The sequence below is a fragment of the Carassius gibelio genome, chromosome B18 (assembly GCF_023724105.1).
Source record: "Carassius gibelio isolate Cgi1373 ecotype wild population from Czech Republic chromosome B18, carGib1.2-hapl.c, whole genome shotgun sequence".
Classification (NCBI taxonomy): domain Eukaryota; kingdom Metazoa; phylum Chordata; class Actinopteri; order Cypriniformes; family Cyprinidae; genus Carassius; species Carassius gibelio.
In genome coordinates, this window is record NC_068413.1 from 4,943,269 (window position 1) to 4,967,353 (window position 24,085).

Below are 24,085 nucleotides of genomic sequence, written 5' to 3' on the forward strand. Positions count from 1 at the left end.
AAAAAAAGGTTTTTATTTCATTTTTATTTTTTTTATAAAAAAGGTAACATTTTAACAATTTTCTTACAATTTTAATTTACATCTCACACCTCAGAATTGTGAGATAAAAGTTTCAATAGTCTTATTATTATCATTACTACTTATATTTATTTATTTATTTAGGTTTATTTTGTTTTAATCCTGAAAATAAAAAAAGAATGTGAGGGAAACAAGTGCAAAAATAATTTTTCATTTTCATTTCTTTATTTGAAATTTTTTTGTAGCAATGAAAAGGTCTTTACTGTCACTTCTGGTGATTTAATGCACCCCTGCTGAATGAAAAGTAATATATATTTATATATATATTATATATATATATATATATATATATATATATATATATATATATATATATATATATATATATATATATATATATATATATATATATATATATATATATATATATATATATATATATATTTTTTTTTTTTTTTTTTTTTCCTTACTGACCCCAAACGGTAGTAGTCCAACCCTGCTAGTTAAGCTAGTTTAGCAGCCTAGTGGGGACACCAGCGCACCAACAAAGCATGTCCAAACCAGCATCTAATACACAGCATATGCTTATGATCAGTCATGCTGGTGTTTTCAGTGGAGATATGACTACAGTAAGTGTGTGTAATGGTTATCAGGAGTGCTAGCATGCCATCTGATGTTTGTTTGTGTCTACAGAGTGAGAGTTCATCGAGATATTTCCTGTCTGGCGGATCAGAAAGATAATTGTTTTTATTTGTTCCAACCATTACCAGATAGACCAGATTTCAGCCTACTGTAGCATGTTCAGCACTCGCATCCAATGCGTTTCTCAAACAGTTGGTATTCGTGTCATGTGCTTATGATCTTGAAGGATTCAGTAATGATTTCTTCATATGGCAGATCTGTGTTCTCGCTTGACCTCCATTTGTAATGTGAACAACGAAAAGATGATTTACTGTCCAAGTGAAAACACACGAGTGAAAAATGAGAAGGAGAAAAGGGAAAGGAAAAATGTTTGCTGAGACGGTACATTGCCTGTCCTACAGTGGCGTTATGGGGGAATTGACTGCCTGACATGTGTCACAAATTCTGCTGCTTTTTTTGGCTCCTAATCGGCAAAATGTTTTTTTTGTTTTTTTTTAGACTTGGAATGAAAAATTATTTCCTTTCAAATATTATTATTTATTTTTTTTGTAGTGCAATGCTTGTTTTGTATCACATAGATCCTTTTAAGGGGATAATATGATAGGGTGTCTGTTTTTTTGCGATTATCATACATCTGGTTTGTGTCATATGTTACATGTTTCGTAAAACTGGCATTGCCTGTGTGATTCAGGGAGAGGGAGGGATTTGGGCGGGACACGCAGGAACTTGTATAAATCTTCCTTTCCTGTTTATAATAATTACTGCTTCTTGGTCTGCGTATTCTGCATGAAAGATGTTTGGACTGGCTAAAGATGGTAACTCTGTAGATTCTATGACGGCGTTTTAAAATAATACTTTGTTTTTGTTGAATGAAGTGTCCCCAGGAAGTATTTGAATACTTAAAAAAAATAGAAAGGCAAAATGTTTGTCAAAAATAAGTTTGATAGGTTTTAAATAAAGCAATGAGGATACTGTATAAAACCATTGTGATACTTAGTGAAACCCTTTAAGGGAACTGACTGCTACTAAAACAACCTTCCCAAAAAATAAACATATTAATAAATAAATGATTTCATTTGAATTATAATTAGTTAAAACCATTTATTTAGTTATGTAAATGTAATTATTTAAAAGTATTGAACTTTCTAAAACAACAACCCAAAAATTAAATATGTTTTAAGAAATGTATTTATTTGTTTCGATTTATTTATAGTGACTACTTTTCTTATTATATTATATTATATTATATTATATTATATTATATTATATTATATTATATTATATTATATTATATTATATTATATTATATTATATTATATTATATTATATTATATTAATGCCGTTTTTAAAAATGCTGTATATGTCCAAATACTTTAAGGGGATGCTAAGTATTAAGACATTCATTTTTTTTTATTTTTTTTATGTTATCTCAGCAAGAAAAGAGCAAGTGGGTATTTTTGGCTTGGAGCCACTGTATGCTCCATGCTTCAGATCAGTAGTTGTGTGCATGAGATGGTTTTTAATGAGGCCTTTTTTTGTGGAGTTCAGTATCTCTGTCTTGTACAGTGTAATTAGTGTGATAATGGGGTTAGTCACCGTGACTCTTAGCGGTGTGCTATTATTATCATCACAGTCAACATAAACAGCGACGCCCACATCAGCTGTGACATGACACGTTTATGTCTGGCATTCGAGCGCAGAATAGCTTCGCACATGGCAGAAAATAGTTTACATATCTTCACAGCCTATATGAGAAGTGTCAGATATAGTTTTCAGCAGGCTCTCTCAGGCTCGTGAAGCCGACACATGTCAGTCATATCTGGGTGATGTGGAGGTCCCCCGGGGGCCAGTAGAGGAGCAGAGGGTGACCCCGACACTTTCAAATCATTCTCCGGTGTCATATTCACTGCTTTTCCTTTGATTTTGATCTCAATTATATGTCTCTTTCTTTCTCTCTTTCTTTCTTTCTCTACTTCCTTTTCTTTCTTTTCTTTCTTTTATCTCTTTCTTTCATCACTTGTTTTTCTTTCTTCTGTCCATCTTTCTTTCTTTAATCCCTCTGTTGCTTTCTTTCATCTGTCTGCCTTCTTTTCTGTCCTCCCTTGTCTTTCTTTCTTTCCTTCTTTCTTTCTTTCTTTCTTTCTTTCTTTCTTTCTTTCTTTCTTTCTTTCTTTCTTTCTCTCTTCTGTTTGACTTTCTTTCATCACTTGTCTTTCTTCTGTCCATCTTTCTTTCTTTATTTTTTCTTTTCATAATTTCTTTCATCCTTCTGTCTTGTCTGTCTTTCTTTCTTTCATTGCTTGTCTTTCTTCTGTCCATCTGTCCACCTCTCCACCTTTCTTTCTTTCTTTCTTTCTTTCTTTCTTTCTTTCTTTCTTTCTTTCTTTCTTTCTTTCTTTCTTTCTTTCTTTCTTCTGTTTGACTTTCATCACTTGTCTTTCTTCTGTCCATCTTTCTTTTGTCCATCTGTCTTTCTTTCTTTCTTTCTTTTCATCATTTCTTTTATCCTTCTTTCTTGTGTCTTTCTTTCTTTCATTTTTTTTCTTTCTTCTGTCCACCTTTCTTTCTTTCTTTCTTGCTTTTTCTTTCTGTCTTTCTTTCTTTCTTTTGTTCTTTCATCTGTCTGTCTGTATTTCATTGATTGCATGTCTCTTTCTTTCTTTCTTTCTTTTGTTCTTTCTTTCTATCTCCCCTTGTCTTTCTTTCATCTGTCCATCTTCTTTCTTTCTTCTGTCTGTCTGTCTTTCATTAATTGCATGTCAGTCTTTCTTTCATCTGTCTGTCTGTCTGTCTGTCTTTCTTCAGTGTGGTTGTTTTGTCTCATGTTATTTCTTCATTGTCTCTGTTCTTGATTCTGTCCTGCTCGTCCTCTCCTGTGACTGTGTTCATGCTCGCTCTACACGTTGCATGTAAGAGTCTGATTGCCTCACTTCACCTTATAGCTTTTCTCACATCATAGATTTGATGTAGGTGCCAGGGTTGTTAATGTGTACATGAGCAATGTGACGCAGGATAAATACAGATGAACCAAAACATTTGTTTCCAAGAGCAAACATTCTTTCTTGTGCAGAAAATATTACCTCATAAAATGGAGTGAGGCAAAGTTTTGTTAAGCAATCTAGATTGTTATATCTATGTGGTTCTTACTCAAAAACATGAATCATATTTTGACAGCGAAATGTAAAGAAATAGGTTTTTAAACTGTCTAAATGTTATATTTTATAATATAATACATTTAGATTTAATTTGGTTATTGTATGTTAAAACTTAACATAGTTAAATACAGAAATCTTGACTTTTCACAGCATTCTGTTCACAGAAACACAATCTTATACTCCCAATCTCTTAATTTCTATAGTATTCAAAAAATGTGAATGTTTATGAAAAGGAGACACAAAAGAGATTAAATATAAATAAAATACTTTTTTTTTCTCTATGAAAGGACTGAGTTTAATTTATTTTCTTCCTTCTCTCTGTAGAAGAACATATTAATCAGATTTATGCCTGCATAAATGAACTTTTTAAACACTGTATATTTCTATAGCTCAACAGAAACTTTCCTGTGATGTATTGTAGACCTGGAGTACATTAACACTCAACCCAAAGCTGAAAGTAAACTATATGGAGAGAAATGTTAACATCATTTGGTTCCTCTTTAGAACCCCAAATTCCAGGAGCCTGTTACGCTGGATTTTCTGGATGCTGAGCTGGAAAATGACATTAAAGTCCAGGTATGCCACAGCACACACATACAGTACAAACACAAATAGCGTGATGTCACCTGTTTTATTTTAATGCTTTGCTGATGAAACACCTGAGAGGTTTTGATTTCATGTGTGGTATTTCAATACTCCCAAATGCTTACATATCTATTACAAAACATGTGCTGAAAACACCCTTTTGCTCAAGGGATGCATAGTTAGCTTAGATAGTAGTGATTTATGATAGTAGTGGACATAATGCCTGACCACACAAAGTCACAGAGCTTTTTACAAAATGAAATGCATTTGCAGATAAAAAATGATAATAGAGCTGTGTAATTAAATAATTAAGTGCTGTACTTTGATTGCCATTTAAACCTTGCTAGATATACTGCGTGAGACTAAATGCAACTTATTGTAGCACTTGTGTATTATTGCTCTTTGGTTGGTTTTGATTGCTTCTGTTATCCTTATTTGGAAAGTGCTTTGGATAAGAGCTTCGGCTAAATGACAGAATGTAAAAAAAAAAAAAAAAAAAAAAAAAAAGTAAAGTAAAGGATTACTGTCATTTAATTTGTTACTTCTCATGTAATTGCATTAAATGCTGTATAGACTATAGAAAAATCCATATAAATCAATAGTGGATTTACTGTCCAAATGAAACATTTAATGTTAATATATATGTATTATATATGTAACTTTCTCCTTGTAAATACTTTGGTCTGTTCAAGAATAATTAATGTATATGTAATAATTTAATTTATTTATTTTATATGATTTATTTAAAATAATTAAAAGAGCCACTTTATGTCTATCCTTCTATTGTTTAACTGGAGTAATTAATTACTTTTTAGAGTAACTTACTTAACACTGTAGTACCAGTGTAAAAGTCAAAGTAGGCCTACCGTGGTTCTGCCATCATTACTATAGTTCACACTGATTATTCTGATCTCTCTCGTTTTCTTAGATACGGACTTGGATGATTGACAGAGACCCTGGGGAGAAAACAATAGAAACGCTTGTGAAATCTCAAGATGAGGTGCGTTGCTCTTTTATAATTTTTCTGGTAGCACTTTATTTTACAGTCCTGTTCCTCATGTACGTACTATGTACTTATTATAGTAATTTCAATAACTATGTAATAACTAGGTACTAACCCTGAACCTACCCCTAAACCTAACCCTACCCCATGTAGTTACCCTGTATTACCAGAACATTTTTAGGTACATACACTGTAATACACTATAAGTAAATGTTAGTACACGTACTGTAAAATAAAGTGCTACCATTTTTCTTCTATAATTTCCCCCAAACTTGCTTCAGTTATACCTTTTATTTACAATATCAGAGATACATTGATCGAGGAATCAGGACGTACACCTGGGCGCCGGTTAACGGGACAGACTACAGGTGGTTTGTTGGCTTTACCTATGCAAAGCGTTTCATAACCCTCCTAAGTATTTGTATGTATAAAACATGTTGTCTTTTTCCTCTGTGTGTGGGTGTTCTGCAGCCTGGCCTTGGTTTTGCCTGAATACAGTCTGCATTACATCGAGGCAAACCTGGGGGACACTATAAAACAAGCCATGTGTGAGTACCGTCTGTTCACCCAGAACACACAGACCAGCTCCCCACGTTGAGCAAACACACTATCATTTACTGAAGATCAGATAGAGCCTTCGGCATGCAAAGCTATTGTTTTATGAAATAGCTGAGACCGCTAGCAAATATTTCTCATCGGCTCGCAAGAGAGGCCCGTCTGTGTGACCTCGATTGTCAGGGCTGCTCTCTGTATTAAACTGAGGTCCAGCTGGTCTCCACCCATCCTGAGCAGTGTAGCCAGGCGTTTGATCTGACTCTCCCCAGCACACAGGGGCCCCGGCTGGGAAGAGAGACTGCGAACGCTCCCTCCCCTCTGGACATGTGCTCCTGAGCTCCAGATCTGCACACACACACAGACGCTCAGCTCATTTGGAGGAATATTTTCAGGTTGAGCTCTGTCGATGGCATGTGGCTTGCTGTCAATTTAGCAAACTGAGTCAAAAATGATTTTGAATCATATCTCGATGCCCCATAGACTTCTATTTCCGTGGTAATTGACAGATGCTGTCGATAGAGCTTAACTTGTACTTAAGCCAGAACATTCTTTAAAGGAATAGATCATCCATACATGAAAATTGCCATTATTTTTTCTGGATGTTTTATGTTGCGCCTCCTTTTCATATAATGAATGTTTATAGTATAGAAAACATCACTATATGATTATATGTAGCCTAAATGGCTCTTGTAGTATATGGAAGTCTTCTGAAGCTTTACGAACAGACCAAAGTCATTATAGGCATTCGAATCAGAGAGGTGAATTCGACAATCAGATCCTTTCAGTCGTTCCTGAAAGAACCGGATCAATAGAATGATTTCTTTCTGGAATCAGAAAATGTGTTTAATTTAAAAATGTCAGAATGGTGACTATTCCTTAAACCAAAGAAGATAAACATTCCCAGAGAAGTCTGCACACACACATTTATTCTACATACAGTAAATGCACATGTACAAAACACTAAGTCTTTCTCTGATCTATCCTTTCTTCCTTTCCATCTTTAAATGGCACAGCTCAATGGGGCAAGTACTACCTCTTTGTCTTTTACTGTTCCCCTCACTGTCTGTTCTCCTGATTTTAGCCATTTTATTGACATTATTTAGATTGTATCTATTTGTATTCATTTATGCATGATTTTAAGTTAGATTTTCTATGCTTAAAGCATCCGTTTGTTTGAGTTACCTATGTTTTGTTATGCATGGTCTGTGTAACATTGGCCAATTATTATAACAGTGTTTGGTGCTAGTCTAAATATGCATGCACAGATAAGTAAAACAAACAAACAAACAAAAAAAAAAACTTGAAAATGTGGACTTTTAATGTTTACTTTTTTTTCTTCTTTTCTTTTTTTTTGCCAATGCAAGTGCAAAGCACCACATATTTCTAGGGTGTTGCTATGTGGTTGAAGAAGAGGTGTTCTGATCAGTTTTTACTAGTAATAGTACCTATTAATATTTAGAATAAACTTTTTTACATATATTTTCTAGTGATGTCAATTTGATTAATTGTGATTATTTACATCCAAAATAAAAGTTTGTTTACGTGTGTCCTGTTATATATTTAAGAAGTATTTATGCACGCATATGTGTGTGTCTATATATATATACATAGAAATATAGAAATAGAAATATTTATTACATACATTCCTTAAATATATACATGTATATGTGTATATTTATATATACATATACACAGAACACACACATATATTTTGTACACGTTTACTTTGGATGTGTTTAATCGCGATTAATCGACTTGACAACACTAGATCACTTTCATTTAATTTGTATTTTTATGTACTTTCATAATTTTTATTAGTTTTTTTTTTTAGTTTTTTTTTTTAGTTTTAGTAATTTTACTACTTTAAATGAGTTTGTTTTTATCCAGCTTTATTCCAATTATTAAAAACTGAAAACACTTTCAGTGTGTTTGAAATAATCATAAGCCTAATTGCACTGAAAAGTAATAGCACACCTCTCCACATCAAGCCGCACTATTAGTTGTATCATTCAGGCGAATCAGGCCCGTAGCATGGCTTGTGAGATGAATTATGGAGAAGTATCATACTAGAATGCAGAGCTCTGAGCCAGAAGCCTTACCCCTTCTCACTGTTCATCAGCATAATTATTTTAGCATAACAGTGCTTTGTAAGATCACATAGCTTTAACATGAGTCATTACTGTACATGTAAGAAAGCCAACAAAGGAAATTTTAGCTTGTGAAACAATGAGTAAAGCAGGTTTTTAAGCCTGGAAGGGCCACACAAGGTCATATTGTGGCTTGTAAGCAATAACAATCAGCTACTTGAGGAAACTTTCGCCGCACAAGCTGTATTTGTACACCTATTATAATTGTGCGTCTAATTTATTATGTGCGAGCGTGTTTCGGTGCGTGTTAATGTGCTAAAACTGATATTTCTGAATCCTGCCTTGTGCTACTGCAGATATGTGTGAGATGTGGTATCTGTTTCTCTCTCTTCCTCCTCTTATTCCCTCTCTCTCAATTTCTTGTCATAAAGGATCCTGGCACAGGTTTACGGGCTCGTAAAAAGGCAAGTCCATGTGGTTATTGAGAAAGGGGAAAGAGGCAGCGGCGCAGGGGTCAGGTTTTGCGGTGGTCTTCAGAGTGCTCCCGGATACCTTAGGAGCCCGACTTTGCACTCTGGGAGCTCCACAGGGCTTGTATGACTAAAGCCGAAAGTCGAATGTAAACTTCAGAAAGGCAGAACTAGAGAAGTGTGGCTTTTGGGAGCCATGTAGAGCAAATAATGAGAAGAACAGGTGAACGTGAAGTTCTCTCGAGGGACGTGTCCTTATGGCTGGTCGTAACTGAAAACTGTGATGATGGACTCGGGTGCTTGGACCTGGCAGACTCTGAACTTGACTGGATCTTAGAAGTTGTGGATGTTTCTGCTTGATTAACCTCACATGTGTGTGTTACCACCGCAAAAAATAATGGTCTTAACGCTCTTTCACACCAAGGAGGATAACTATTATGATAACAAAATATATAGTTTTATTTGTAGAATAGCAGAGTTAACACCCGATAACACTTTTAAAAACCATTTTTTCCCCATCGGATGAACGATAAAAACATTGGTAGCTAATCAGAATCCATCCTGCTTTAAAAGACTGACATTTAAAGTGACAGACTACATAGCAGCAGTGTGAATTTATAATAAATAGAACATTTTCATCTGTTGGTAAAGACGCTGATATAGTTATCATCATAGTTATCTTTAGAATTATTGTTTTGGGGGGTGAACGGCCCTCAGTATTTTTGTCTTGTTTACCTTGTGATACATTCATGATACATTTTCTTAAAGCTACATAACGAAAGATACTGTCATGTTTTCTGTAAAATGTATCAAAATGAACTGAGTTTATGCTTAAAACAAGAAATGTGAAAAAAAGAAGATATTGGCAGATATTGTTTTCTTTTTATAAGCAAAACATCATGCATTTTTCAGAAAACAAGACTTAATATCTTCTCAAGTAAATGTAAGTTCATTTAAAAATGTTTTGATGCTTGCACTGGAAAACAAGACTAAAAGATTGAGAAAGAAAATAATTTGTTGCAGTGGAAATTGTTTTGTTGGAGATCAGAGATGCTGAGAGCATTAGTTTGTGAAGAAAAGAATCTGACATGCTGCTAATTATATTGACGGCAAATTCAGAGCAGATGTGTGGCCATTAATTCATTGACACCTTTGACAGAAGCTTGAAACACCCATTTGCACACAAACAAAGGTCTAATACAACCCTGTTTTGACACGCACAAACCATATCATGCCGGCCTCCCTGTCTTTTATCAGCTGATGATGGCTGTGTCATGGTTTTTCGGATCAGAAGCTCTGCTAATGGCAATAATGAAAGCAGAGCTAATGAGGGACTGTGTATAGACGCAGATGAAAAGGCCAAAGATTATGTTTGATGGTACTTTCAATCCCTTCCATGCTGCTAGTCAGATCCACTGTTATTTTAATAATATTCATATTCTGTTACAGTATTTATTAATATTTATATTCTCAGTTTTCTCTTTAATATACACTTTAGTAATTAATAATTACAACTTAAAATGAAAAATTGCATATATTTATTTATTTATTATTCCATTCCAGCTTGATTTGAATTAATGGAAATGAATGTTTAGGACTTCTATATTTAATTGAGCAATGTTCCTGATTTAAAACACATTTTAAGTTTCTTGGTGGTTGCTTAGTAGCCCAAGTCAAGATAGCCCACCATCAAGAATGTGATATTCTGGTCTCTATATGTTATTTGATCCCTCTTTCAGTAAGTGAAATTGTTTTGGCCTTTTAGTCATCCTCCAAGTGAAGCTCTCTAGTCAGATAACTTAGAAATATGGTAAAAATAAAAATAGAAGAAGCGTAATACCACCAAAGTTGAATACTAAAACTCCTAAGCATAGCCTTTAAGGGCATCACTTAAACATATCAAACAAGGTTCTTCAAATTTGGCCCTGGAGGTCTGCTGTGCCGCAGAGCTTAGCTCCAAACCTGATCAACATCACCTGCCTATAATAACTCTCTTGTAATCCTGAAGAACATAATTTGCTTACTCTGGTGTGTTTGATTATGGCTGAATTTAAACTCAGCAGGACAATGGACCTCCAGGGCCAGATTTGATGAACGCTGAAAAAATAAAACATGAATATTTCTGACTCTAAATTCAAAGCTGTTTTAAACTAGCCAATAAATGCACACCTTGATCCAGTAAATTCAATAATGCATTGGCATTTCTTGTGGCTTTAGTAAAAATATGTAAATTGGATCTAGCACTACTTTATTAATTTTAGTTCTATAGTGTTTCATCTTTTATTAGATTTTGCAAGCAATTGCCTGAGACAGGAACACAATGTTGTGTACACACAGCAACCCATCAGTTCTCAACAAGACCAACTATTTTCTCTTTTGTTTATATTGTATTTATTTCAATCACAGTTGATTTTCATTGTTGTAACAAAAATATTAGGGTAAATCCTTTGTTTGGTTGGTTGAACGTGCAGTCCGGAAGTTTCCAGGCAAATCAACATCTCCTGTATGCTGAGATGGTCTGGTTCTGTTTTGATCTACTGGCTCACATCAATGGCTGATTGCGTGTGCACCTTTGATGTACAAAGAGAATTTGATGTGACTTCACCAAACGCTGGCTGACCTTTATCTTTTTCTTTTTTTTTTTTTTTTGCTGATCGTGAATACCACATGCCAATTTGTTCAACCATCATGTCATTTGATGTTTTCATCAAGCATCAGAATTATTTTACCATGCCTGCCAAACTCTCCGCTCACTCCTCTCGTAACTCTCTGTGTTGAATGGAAAGGACTGTCTGCATCCATTTCTTCACGTCTGTAATATCAAACTCACATCTTTGTTGTGTGTCCAGGCTTTTGCTTAATCTGAAACCGCCATCGTCTCCATGAGCATTTTTTATATGAAATGCTGTTTTCAGAGTATCCGGTTTACAATTTTGGATGTCTTTTGGGACTGTGATGGACCGTGGTAATTTTGTCTTTCTCTTTGTCTTCTGATTGGTTGGATTTTCACCACAGGGACCAAGGGCAAGTACTGCACCCTTCTCTTCTCAGACTTCTCAGTATTTTATTTCATTTATCAGTTGTTGTATCATTCATTTTCAGTGTTATTTGCATGCATCTATTTTTATCCTTTTTTTCAGAGTGGTCATGTCACATCTTTGTGTGTGTTTTATCAAAAAGAATGTTACTTTTAAAAAGTGCATTTCATATTATTATTATTTTTGTTACTAATCATTCATTCTGCATGTAGTTAATTACTGCTTTTGTTTAAGATGCCAGCTTTTCTTGTAAAACATTTTCAGTCAAATCATCTGTTTCTATATTTTTTTTATTTTGTTCAATGGACAATGCTGATACCAGTAACTAGAGATTACCATGTCTGCTAAAATACTGATATGTTATATCCCTATACATTTTTTTTTTTTATCTTAAACCAGCCTAAAATGGTTGGAATGCTGGACTTTGGTCTGCTTTTAGAGAGTTTGGGTCTTTGGATACCAGTTAAACCAACTTAAGACCAGCTTGGCAAGGCAATAAGGCTATCTTAAACCAGTTAAAGCTGTTTTAGGCATATTTAGGTATACAGCAGGGAGACATAAATTACAGCACAGAACAATGCTGACCAACCACAATTAACTACAGTCAAAAGCCAGAAAAAAAGATGGGTCTTGAGTTTGGCTGTAAACTCATTCAGTGTAGAGGCAGTTCTAATAGAAACCAGTAGGCTGTTCCAGAGTTTCGGAGCAGCAACAGCAAAGGCTCAGTCGCCCCTTGATTTCAGTTTAGCCCGAGGAACGTTTAATAGTCTCTGGTTGGAAGACCTAAGAGACTTTCCAGGATTGTGAGCAGATAATAAATCAGACAGATATACAGGACTTTACCCATTCAGAGTTTAAAATTCTATAACAAATTTGGAGCCAATGCAAAGATGTAAATACTGGGGTAATGTGCTCTCGTTTACACACACCAATAAGGAGCCTAGCAGCAGAATTTTGCACCATTTGAAGTCGATTAATAGATGCTTGATTAATACCCATATAAAGGGAATTACAGAATTTCACCCTTGTTGAAATAAAAGCTTGAATTACAGTTTCAGAGTCCTTAAAATAAAGGGTTTCACTTTAGCTAAGACTCTGAGATGGACAAAACTGGTTTTGACTACTGTACTAATCTGTTTGTCAAATTTGAGAGCACTATCAAAGTAGTCCCCCAAATTCTCCACTCCTGTTTTTACACAGGAAGGCAAATTGCCAAGATTAAAGCCAGGGGAGCTAGCAACTCAGGTTTGCCTTCATTAAGGTGAAGACAATTTAGGGACATCCAGGCCTTAACATCAGCTAGACACATCAGCAGAGCATCCAAACCTTTGTTATTAGATTCCAGGGGCAGATAGATTTGGGCATCATCTGCATAACAATGGAAGGAGACTATGTTTCCTAAAAATCAACCGTAGGGGAAGCATATGCAAAGAGAATAATATTGGAGCGAGAATAGAGCCTTGAGGGACACCACACGTAAGGGGAGCTGCATCTGAAGTAAATTCACCAACACTAACAGAGAACCTTCTATGGTTAAAATAGAATGGAAACCATTTGAGAGCATTACCCTGAATGCCCACCCAATGCTTCAAACCAGAAATTAAAACAGAGTGGTCAATTGTATCAAATGCCACATTCAGATCTAACAGCACCAACACAGCAGATTTGGCAGCATTGATAGTCAGTAAAATATAATTCAGAACCTTAATCAGTGCTGTTTCTGTGGAATGTTTTTTCCTAAAACGCGATTGGAACACTTCGAAAATATTGTTTTTAAAGAGAAATCTATGTAGTTGTTGAAACACTGTTTTCTCAAAAATATTTTACTTAAAAGAGAGATTTGAGACAGGCCTGAAATTAGTCAGCATTGTCAGATGTAAATTAGGCTTTTTATGAAGTGGATTGAAAATGGCATGCTTCATGTCATCTGGAACCATTGCCATTTCAAGGCAGCATTCGTAATCTTAAGAACAATAGGGCCAATCACCTCAAAAATATGTTTAAAAAATTGAGGAGGAAGAATGTCTTAGTAAGATCCAGAGGGTTTAAGCTGGTTTACAATAAAGAGTTTACTGGTGAAGAGTGGAGGAACAGAGGGATCTTGACAAGGAGAGGGAATATCTAGGAATATCTTGTCCACAAAAAAATTATGAAATTTGTCAAACATAGCCAGAGACTTTGTAGGGAGAAGTTACAATCTATAACAGTCTAATCTCAGAATTACTAAATATTGACATAGCTAGATAGGTTTAAATGTTTTCAATATGCTTTCTAAACATATTTAAATATCTCTCTCTCTCTCTCTGTAGCCTTTGAAACCATGCAGCAGGAGAAATTTGAGGAATATGGGTACACCTTTATTGCACCCAGGTAACAAACACACACACACACACGCGCACACACACACACACACACACACACACACACAAACAGAGCAGAAACCGCAGATCTCCCACAGGGTTTAGTCATGACAGGTTTATGTGGACTGTATCTAGACTCCATTAGTCTTTGAAGGCCTATAAATTCACACCTTCAGACCCAAACTTCACTCCCCTTAACAATGGATCCCACAGACACGGCAGCAGAAATGTTTGGTGGCAGACACTACTTGAATACGCAGACCTCACTGTGGTCATCAAACTGATTGTGTGTTTTTTTGTGATTAAACACTAATAGTGTTTTTCAGGGAATACTGCAAGGATCTCAAAGTCTTATTCAACAACACCCAGTTTCTGATGGACTTCAATGAGTACATTGACAGGAAAACTCCAAATGATCCTCTGTGTGAGTGCAAACCTGAAAACATTTATCCATCTTAGTGTGAGTGATGACTATAAGCTCTGCTTGATTATTTATGTATGTATTAGTGGTGTCAATCGATAAAAAAAATAACCATTTGTTCCTGAAATTAATCACAAATATTCATGATTAATCCCACCTAACATTAAAGGGGTCATATGATGAGATTTCAAGTTTTTCTTTCTCTTTGGAGTGTTACAAGCTTTTAGTGATTAGATAAGATCCCTAAAGTTGCAAAGACTAAACTCTCAAACCCAAAGAGATTTTCTTTATAAGAGTTAAGACTCATCCACACCCTCCTAAAACGCCTTGTTTAAACACTTCCCCCACATTTACTTCACTATGTGGGAAGATTTGCATAACGCCGCCCTAATGTTCATGCAAAAAAGAAGCTAACTTTTTTTTCGTAACTTTTATTCTCGCTGTAGTATCGTTGCTGTCGCCATGTTGTGAAGTCGCTGTGTGTTATTTTGGCCTTCCATTTGAGGACACTACTAGAAATGAGTGGTTAAGTTGTATTCACAACACTGTTCTGGAACAGTTCAACCCAAATATTCAGATGTGTGCCTCACATTTTATGGAGGACTGATTCCTGATCCTGGGAGAGTAGATTACAATGCCGGCTGTTCTGACTCACGCCGTGCTGGGACACAGCATTGCAGTATGGCAAGGGGCGTTACATTTCCGTCACATTCTTGAGGTATTCTGCCAATCACATTGCACTGGATAGCTGGCAAATCAGAGCACACCTCTCTTTTCAGACCGATTAGCTTTGTAAAAAAAAAAAAAAAACATGTTTCAGAAAGGTGGGGCATAGAGCAGAAACAATAATGTACAGTATGTGGAAAATAATGTTTTTTAACCTTAAACCGCATAAACACAATTCATTACACCAAATACACAAAATAATGTTCTTTTTTAACATAATTTGACCTCTTTAAAGTTTTAAAATATACTATTATATTGCAATAATTTCACATTCGATCTTTAAATTAATGTTGAAACAACATAGACAATTTATTTTGAATCGTTGTTTAATGGCATCTTTTTTATTTGTCTGAAGGTGATTATCGCTGATACCAATACTACTGATATCTCTATGAAATAATAAGTTATGCAATATCTCGATCAGATGAATCACCTTTGATTATGAACGCTATATTGAATAGTTTGTCAGTGACCTATGGCTCTGTTTATTAAATGCTACTCCATCTGTAAGCACGTGATGGAGATTTTCTACTAATTACAGAACCGGCTTTACTGATGAGATGTAAAGTGTGTAAACAAAAAAAGTGTGAAACAACTGAAAATATGTCATATTCTAGGTTCTTCAAAGTAGCCACCTTTAGCTTTGATTACTGCTTTGCACACTCTTGGCATTCTCTTGATGAGCTTCAAGAGGTAGTCACCTGAAATGGTCTTCCAACAGTCTAGAAGGAGTTCCCCGAGAGATGCTTAGCACTTGTTGGACCTTTTGCCTTCTGTCTGCGCTCCAGCTCACCCCTAAACAATCTCAATTGGGTTCAGGTCTGGTGACTGTGGAGGCCAGGTCATCTGACGCAGCATCCCATCACTCTCCTTTTTGGTCAAATAGCCCTTGATGCCTTCAGTGTGACTCTACAATTTTCATAGTCATGAAAATAAAGAAAACGCTTTGAATGAGAAGGTGTGTCCAAACTTTTGGTCTGTACTGTATATTCAGTGTGTAGCACAGAATACAGTAAAACAGTATTGAGTATGAATGTTAAATTCAACTGAACATAGACGCACCCTCAGTGAACTCTCTTTTGTTTATAGTTAAATGTTCAAGTGATTTATGAGTCATTTTTGCAGTGATATTAATCCTGATGTAATCAAACCAACTGGACATCAAATTTTCAAATGCTTTTTCAGCCCCTTGCATAACACCACCTTTTGTAAACACAAACCACTGTGGCTATTTTTTTAAAACATGATGTAGTGATATCAGAGGTGAGGGGGCTCAGATTACTCTCTTTTAGTGGCTGAGTCAGGTTGATTCCCGCTCAAATGATGTCAGCGTGTGTGGCGGTCCTGCCGTCTGTGAAGGTGACCCCTGCCAGCGCTCTGTTTAATCACAATGTAATTGATTAGTCTGCTCTGTAATGACTCCAGCGCTGTCATACTAATGCTCTTACCCATCATGACTCACTCTTTTCAGTAAAGCGATGCTATCGCTAAAGCGCTAACGCACGTACACACCCAAAGATCTTTGCTTAATAAGCATTATTTTTCTCCTGAGAAGTAAGGGAGGTTTGTGTGTATATATGTATGTATGTTTATGTAGAATTATGATTAGTGTTTGTGATTAGATTTGTTTGTGTGTAAGTGATTGTCACAGTCATAAAGATTTCGGTTGCACTTTATTTTACAGTACGTGTACTAACATGTACTTATAGTGTACTTACAGTGTATTTATCTAAGAAAGTTATGGTAATACAAGGTAACTACGGGGGGTAGGGTTAGGTTTAGGGGTAGGTTCAGGGTTAGTACCTAGTTATTACATAGTTATTGAAATTACTGTAATAAGTACATAGTATGTACATGAGGAACAGGACTGTAAAATAAAGTGCTACCAAGATTTCTTTAGTTTTGCAGTTAGTTTCCACATTCTGGGTCAACAGGGAGTGGAGTGTGAACATGGGAAAATCCTGTTTTCCATGACATAATCCAAAACTATTGACTATAAAGACTTTCCTTTCTCTTTGTCTGTATTGTTCAGGTAATCTCACTCTTGTAAACCGGTTGCTGCTGGACGCCGGTCTCACAGCAGACCTCGTCAATGTCTGGAAGGATCAGAATGTGTAAGTTTACAGCACAAAACACACACATGGAACAACATAAAACACTCATCTACAGTACGTCTGTGTGAAATGCCTCAAGTTTTCAAGCACAGAGATCTCTGCAGACCAGAGACGCCTTCGTATAACTGCTGAACACAAAGCTCTATTTAGAGTCCTGACATGGATAAGACTGCTGTCTTAATGTCAAAAGCAAACTCAAGAGTCTAGCAATTATTACCAGGATTAAAGAACCCAACCATGTGGTAGTCCCAAAACACAGTACTTAATGCATGTGACACATTTCAAAATTGTGTTTTCAATTAAACAAATGGTGTTTCAATTATATTTCTACACTGAGGAATGACCCAAATATTCCATTATGTTTTTCTTATTTGGAGGCTGAATGTGTTATTAGTTACTCGGGAAAGTTCTTAAAGTAACTGAATTTAAAGTACAAGGCTAGAATACCTAAACAAAACACTCACAGGTGTAAAGCTACAGTAGTTACAGCTAGAGCTAGAGTTGCTTGGTTTCTGTTTGGGGTCTTTGGGAAACTTCTAAACTGCATGCTAAACATACTGACGTCTTTTTTTTTTTTTATTTAACTAGAGATGGAGTTTTGGCGCGCTTTGTGGCTACAGATGGAGGCATTACACGTGTGTATCCTAAAAGGTACGTTTCAGTTGTGTGAAGTATGTTCACTTCTCCATCCCCATGTGTGCAAGTGTGTGTGAGAGATGCTAAATTATTTACCATCTTTCCTCTGTCTGCAAACCCCTCAGGGGTCTGCGGTTGAGACTGAAAGAAAGAGTGAGAGAGGATGTTTCAGAAGATGTTTCTGGTACAGAGTGATTCTTTTGAGATTTCTTATAGGAGCCATGTGCAGCTCTCGCTTTCTTTCTCCTGTCTTTATTAGCTCAAATCTATGAGAGCGAGAGGTTGAGTTCATAAACTTACTCTGGTGGTGTAAAACAGCAGGACTGTGTTTAAGAAGCTATTGTGGTGCACTTATTTGCAGTTCATATTTACTCACCTCGGTTCCAAAAACAAAATACCTGTTTTCTTTGTCTTTTCTGGAGCTTAACAGCACCTACCACAATCCTTTTGTGTTTTCTGGCACTGAACAGAATGTATGTACTGCTAATCATTGTCCTTTTTTTTCTTTCTCTGGGGGAAATATAAGGTATATTATATATATATATATATATATATATATATATATATATATATATATATATATATATATATATATATATATATATATATATATATATATATATATATATATATATATATTTATATTAGATTGCATTTATGAGGTTCAAGCACACACAAAAAAAAAAAAAAATATATATATATATATATATATATTTTTTTTTTTTTTTTTTTTTTTTTTTTTTTTTTTTGAGCTTGAACCTCAAAACTGCAATCTAATTTACTTTATATGGTGTGGCTTTATTTTATTTTATTTTATTTTCAGTAAAATAATTCCTGATATGCTGTAATATTAATACTTATCTTAAGAGTTATGTCACTTCTCTGAGACTTATTTCTGCACTTTAAATGAATTTATTAATTGCTTGATATTTATATTCATAGATGGAAGCCTCAGCGATTTAATTTACACAGTTATAATTAAACTGAATTTCTTACTCCTTATTGTATTTGTAGGAGAGTGAACAAAAATTCAAGTAAAAATGTTTAATATTTAAACAGCTGTGTTTTCTTTCTTAAATTATTTCATTACGCTGTCTAGATAAAAGCAGGATGCCTTTTCTAAATGAAAACCACTCAATCCAGTACAAGGCATTTCATTCTCTGTATGCATTCATGTAGGATTATTGGGTTATGCATTCGTGAGTTCACCTGTTATATTATTATATTGCTATTTCTTTCTCTCGCTTTGCTCTCTTTTTCTCAGTGCTGGGGAAGAATGGGGTGAAAATTCGGAGACCTATGACTCAAGTTTTTACAAAAGGAGTCTGGACAATGACATATACATCTTCACTGCCCCATACATCAACAGTAAGAAGCACACTCTTGTTCTTTCACTACACATCCCTTCTCTAACATTTGGATCGATGTGTGCTCTCTTTGGCACACTGCTTTACTAAGACAGCTGTTGATCTACTTGAAATGCGCACCTACAGATCTGCTGCCAAGGTCGAGTAAGCTTATATTACTGGGGGATTACCATTCAATGAGACTACCTCACATTCACGCACGTGTGGTCTGCAGCACTAATACACACACGGTCAAGAAGCACCCATGTGCCAAAACTCAATCCCAGGGGAACGCCTGGTCCTTGTGTTTATGGGAGGTTTTACCATTTAAGTTAATGGTGAAAGCAGACTGAAACCCTTATAGATCTCTCAAACATTTCGATATCAGATGTAGCATGTCTACCTTGGCAGGTGTTACCAGAAGAATTGCATTAACAGCATTGGGATACTGAAAGCATGCCTGTTTGGATTAGTTAAATGAAATAGAGCAAAGAGGACCAGTCTGACCTTAGATGCATTTTATTGTTCTGCATTTGTGCTGTCTTTTCCCTTGAAACAGAGAGCAGAGAGTCTGGTTATGAGTCCGGTATCCTTGTCAGTAAAGCGGTGGACTTGGATATTAATGGAGCAAAACTCAAACCTGCTGGTGAGCTCTTAAAAATATACAGCTACTGTTTAAAATTTGGGTCAGTATGATCTTTTTATTATTAATATTAAGATTTTTATTGACCAAGGATGCATTAAACTGGTTAAACGTGACCTTAAATAAATCATGACAGTAAAGATTTTATGATTTATAATGTTACAAAATATTTATATTTCAAATAAATGTTCTGTTAAATCTTCTATTCATCAAATAATGCAAAAAAAAAAAAAAACATTTTCCACAATCACAGTTTTCAACACTGATAATAATAATGATTTCTGAAAGATCATGCGATAATGAAGACTGGAGTATTGCTGCTAAAAATTTACTGGAAATAGAATATATTCTAATATGAAATGCGCAGTAATAAAAATAAAATAAACATTTTTACTGTAATTTTGACCAAATAAAAGGAGCCTTCATGAACATTAAAAAAACAACCTGTAAACTTTTGAATGATAGTGAAAACGTTTTCTATTGAATATTTGGTCGATATAGTAAATGTCATAACTCTTTTGCTTTAATAAACCCATATATAGTGAATTATCCAGAATTTCCAACCAGTAGTAAAGTCATTTCTCTGTGGTTAAGTAAAAAAAATAAATTGCCTGTTTCCTGCGTAAACAATTTAGCTTGTGTTCTAATGATTCATCTGTAATGACTAATGACGGTTATGACTAATTGTTTGGTCATTCTCTACACTAATTTCTGAGCTTTGTCTGACCCTGACATTGCTTCCAACTCATCATCCGAATCTTTTATCATTATATTTGTTGACCTCGCGTGAGTAGGATTTCAACACCGATGACAGTGTGTGTTTTGTGTTATCATACAGTGGTGGGAGTCAAACTCAATGTGTCAGCCTGGATGAACAGCTTCATAAATGCTACCACCAAGAAAAATGTAAGCAGAAATGACCCTCGTTTCCTTATCGGCACATGTGGAAGCTGTTTAGTCACAAACGCAGCCTCTCTAGATGGGCCGATATTGCTGTCTGAGAGCGCAGATGAATTGACTCGCTCTAATAAATGTTGCAAAAGACTTGTTTCATGAGTTCTTAGCTCTCTCCTCACATAATTTCCTCTCCGCAGTGCAAGGATGAGATCTGCGGGTGCCTCAGAAATGATAAGGTAGGGTGCTGACTGCTTCATGCTGCTCTGACCTCTGCAGCCACTTATCTAAAGCTGCTTTCACTCTCGGTTTCTGATGAATGGCTGGTTTTACTCCTCAGCAAGTGGACTGCGTGATTCTGGATGATGGCGGATTCCTGCTCATGTCCAATCAGGATGAATATATCACACAGGTAGAATATACTTACAAGGCTAATGCCAGGTCTAGCCATGCTTGTGTACTAACAGTCAAACAAAGAAGTAGTTTAGTCATGTAGTCATTTCCTCACTCTGATGTTTCAGATAGGTCAGTTCTTTGGTGAAGTGGACCCTGTTCTGATGATTACTTTGGTCAATACCTCACTGTTCTCTTTTAATAAAACCTATGACTACCAATCCGTCTGCGACCCGGAGAGAGAAACTAAAGCTGCTGCCGGACCCCGCTCTATATATGTGGTAAAGTATATGTGTCAACTTGTTTAAAAAGCATCAATGTAGGGGTTTCTGATAGACTTCTGTAAGTCCAAAATGTGTCAAGATTATTGCATCTATGTTTGTGTGTTTGTTTTTGACAGCCGACGATAGCAGATATGCTGACTGTAGGCTGGTGGGCCTCCACTGCGGTCTGGTAAGATAAGAAGAAATAGAAACCACTCATAAGCCCCTTTCACACTGCACGTCGGACCCGGCAAATTGCCGGAACATTGCCGGGTCACCTTCTGTGTGAAAACAAACATTCCGCCATTGAACCCGGGTCGGGGACCTAGTAACATTGCCGGTTTCAACCGGGGACAAGCGTTGTGTGAACAAAAGCCAGATCGAATGCCGCGTTGTAGTGGTGACGCACGTTATCGCGCAACTCTTTTACCGGCTGTTTTGAAGGATGATCAACGTTCGCGACAAAAAAATATGTGCAAACTGTAATGAAGCAGAGATCAGTTAGTTCCTCACTTTCTGCGCTGACGCAGAGATCGTTCGCTTGCTTCAGTGAAAGTATAACGTGCCTAACGTTTTCGACTTGTACATTACACGTCACACCCTGATGTCACGTGTTGTTACGGGATCTTTAGGGGTTGTTTGTTAAAGCACGCACATATCTCGGGTAATCACTGGCAGTGTGAAAGTGCAAAATCTAGCGACCCGGGAACACTTTACCCATGTGAAAGGGGCTAGAGAGAAACACACATAGAAAATGACTGCAGTGTGAAGTGGATGTTCTCATTTGTTTCTTCCTTTTAGGTCAGTTTTGCAGCAGCTACTTCTCAGTTTGACTCTCCCAAATATAGTGGGAACAGGTATGTTTCAGAAACAAAACCCAGAATTGCTGGCTCTTCTAATTGCATAAAAAACTTTGGTTGGTTGGAACCTTTTAATTATTTAGTTGTTATTTAAATAAATCAAGAAAATTTTTACTTTTTAATTCTGCGCAATTGTGGGCGAAAATACTAGTGGCATGATGTATGTGTACTGAGTTTTTAAAAGGGAAAAAAATCAGTACATTTAAATGTATTTTATTTTTATACATCCTCCATCCAATATATTTAAGTAATATTAATATTTATAATAATGTTACACAACATTTTTATCATCTATATAAACTATAGTATATAAACATATATTACATGGATGGAATAATGTCATTTAAATGCATTGATTAAATTAAGTCAACTTTACATTTGAAATAAAGTACAATTCTAATTGATTTCATGCAATGAAAAAGTTGCCAAAATGTTCGAGAACTGCTGTAGTATTTTGCATCAACTAAACAAGCAGCATGCATTTTGTTACATATGCTGTTGACCTGCGCTTGTGTGTTTTGATATACAAGATACATATGTTTTGATATTGTTGGTGTGTTTGTGTGTTGGCAGCATACTCGGAGGATGACCTCTCGGATGCCTTCTCCAAAGAGAGCTGTATCACCGAACAGACTCAGTATTTCTTTGAGAACGAGAACAAATCTTTCTCTGGAGCTATGGACTGTGGAAACTGCTCCAGGTGAGGACTGTTTTTCTGTTTGTGTGCGCATAAATCCATCCGCATTCCCTCCGTCCGCGTGTGTGGGAGTGCGTGTGAGCATGTGCAGATGATGTCAGCGCTGTCTTTCTGTCTCTTCCTGGATAACTGCTCATCCCGGTAAGTAATCTCTCCAAGGAGCGAGCAGCTCAGCTTTCCTTCTCTTTTTCTTTCCGTCCCCTCTGCTCCCTCGTTCCCCGGACCCGTCCGACGTCCAGCCGGCCGTAAATCCCTCCGGCCGTGCTGTTTAATGTAACACCGCTAAAGCGAAACGTGTTGGGGTGGGTGGGGGCGCCCGGCCTGACAGAAACTCTACGCCTTTTTTACGAGCCCCACGTGTGACTCTGCGTACGATAGCTTTTCTTCCATGTTAACTACTTTAGACATGTAAAGTTTAACAAGAGGAATCCATTTGTGAGATCTCAGGAGCTCGAGACCTGAGCTCCGGCGTATGTAATTCAATCTCGCTCGCATAGACATCAACACCAGCTCAGGCAAAAGGAACGCATGTACTGATGAGAGGACTGCAGGAATTGCCAGCGAAAGGATGGTTTAAACAGAACATCAAGGAGGCTACGGCAAATTAGACTTCTTATTTCTTTAGACTTTTGCATTGGTTATCTAAGGTCTGCTAGTCTTCTTTCAGCCCTCCAGATATAGAGCTTTTTGGACAACATACTCCCCTCTGAGGTTATATAATGCCTCTGTTTTGAAACTTAGTGAGCTGCCTTGCTGTCTACTGCCTACAGAGACACTAGGGTTGAATCAATACTGAAATTTTGGCCTCAGTGCATTACCATCCTCTGGTCCCATGGTATCAATAACGAATTAAGACTTTAGGCAACAAATAAACATTCTCAGCCAACTGATGAACTGCAAGAAGTGCCAATAAAATCAATAATTGAATGTTAATGTTTCATGATTTCTTTTTAACGAATGAAAATAAGTGTTGAGTTGACAATTAGAATACTGTATGTGTATTTCAGTTTTTCCTACAGAATGCTGTTTTTTAATCAAAAAGTATAAATGAAAAATGCAATTATATCCAGCTGCAAATGTAATGTTTTCAGTGTTGTATACTGGGGTAAAATAATATTTCCGAACATTTTTATTATTTTTGCAATATTTAATGCTGTTGCACTTCAATATTAATTAAAT

The 24,085-nt window shown here is 36.0% G+C and overlaps 1 protein-coding gene across 2 annotated transcripts in view; it reads left to right on the plus strand.

The window, feature by feature from the left end:
• LOC127977265 (voltage-dependent calcium channel subunit alpha-2/delta-1) overlaps positions 1-24,085 on the plus strand; it is a 92,607-nt gene that overhangs the window by 60,871 nt on the left and 7,651 nt on the right. For both annotated transcript variants that reach the window (XM_052582052.1, XM_052582051.1), the window contains exons 19-35: positions 4,320-4,391; positions 5,329-5,400; positions 5,710-5,771; positions 5,875-5,951; positions 13,863-13,923; positions 14,240-14,337; positions 17,093-17,174; positions 17,763-17,825; positions 19,075-19,178; positions 19,716-19,802; positions 20,638-20,705; positions 20,894-20,932; positions 21,034-21,105; positions 21,215-21,367; positions 21,487-21,539; positions 22,151-22,206; positions 22,783-22,909. In XM_052582052.1, the coding sequence (XP_052438012.1) occupies positions 4,320-4,391; positions 5,329-5,400; positions 5,710-5,771; positions 5,875-5,951; positions 13,863-13,923; positions 14,240-14,337; positions 17,093-17,174; positions 17,763-17,825; positions 19,075-19,178; positions 19,716-19,802; positions 20,638-20,705; positions 20,894-20,932; positions 21,034-21,105; positions 21,215-21,367; positions 21,487-21,539; positions 22,151-22,206; positions 22,783-22,909 (1,346 nt within the window). The remainder of the gene's footprint in view (positions 1-4,319; positions 4,392-5,328; positions 5,401-5,709; positions 5,772-5,874; positions 5,952-13,862; positions 13,924-14,239; positions 14,338-17,092; positions 17,175-17,762; positions 17,826-19,074; positions 19,179-19,715; positions 19,803-20,637; positions 20,706-20,893; positions 20,933-21,033; positions 21,106-21,214; positions 21,368-21,486; positions 21,540-22,150; positions 22,207-22,782; positions 22,910-24,085) is intronic.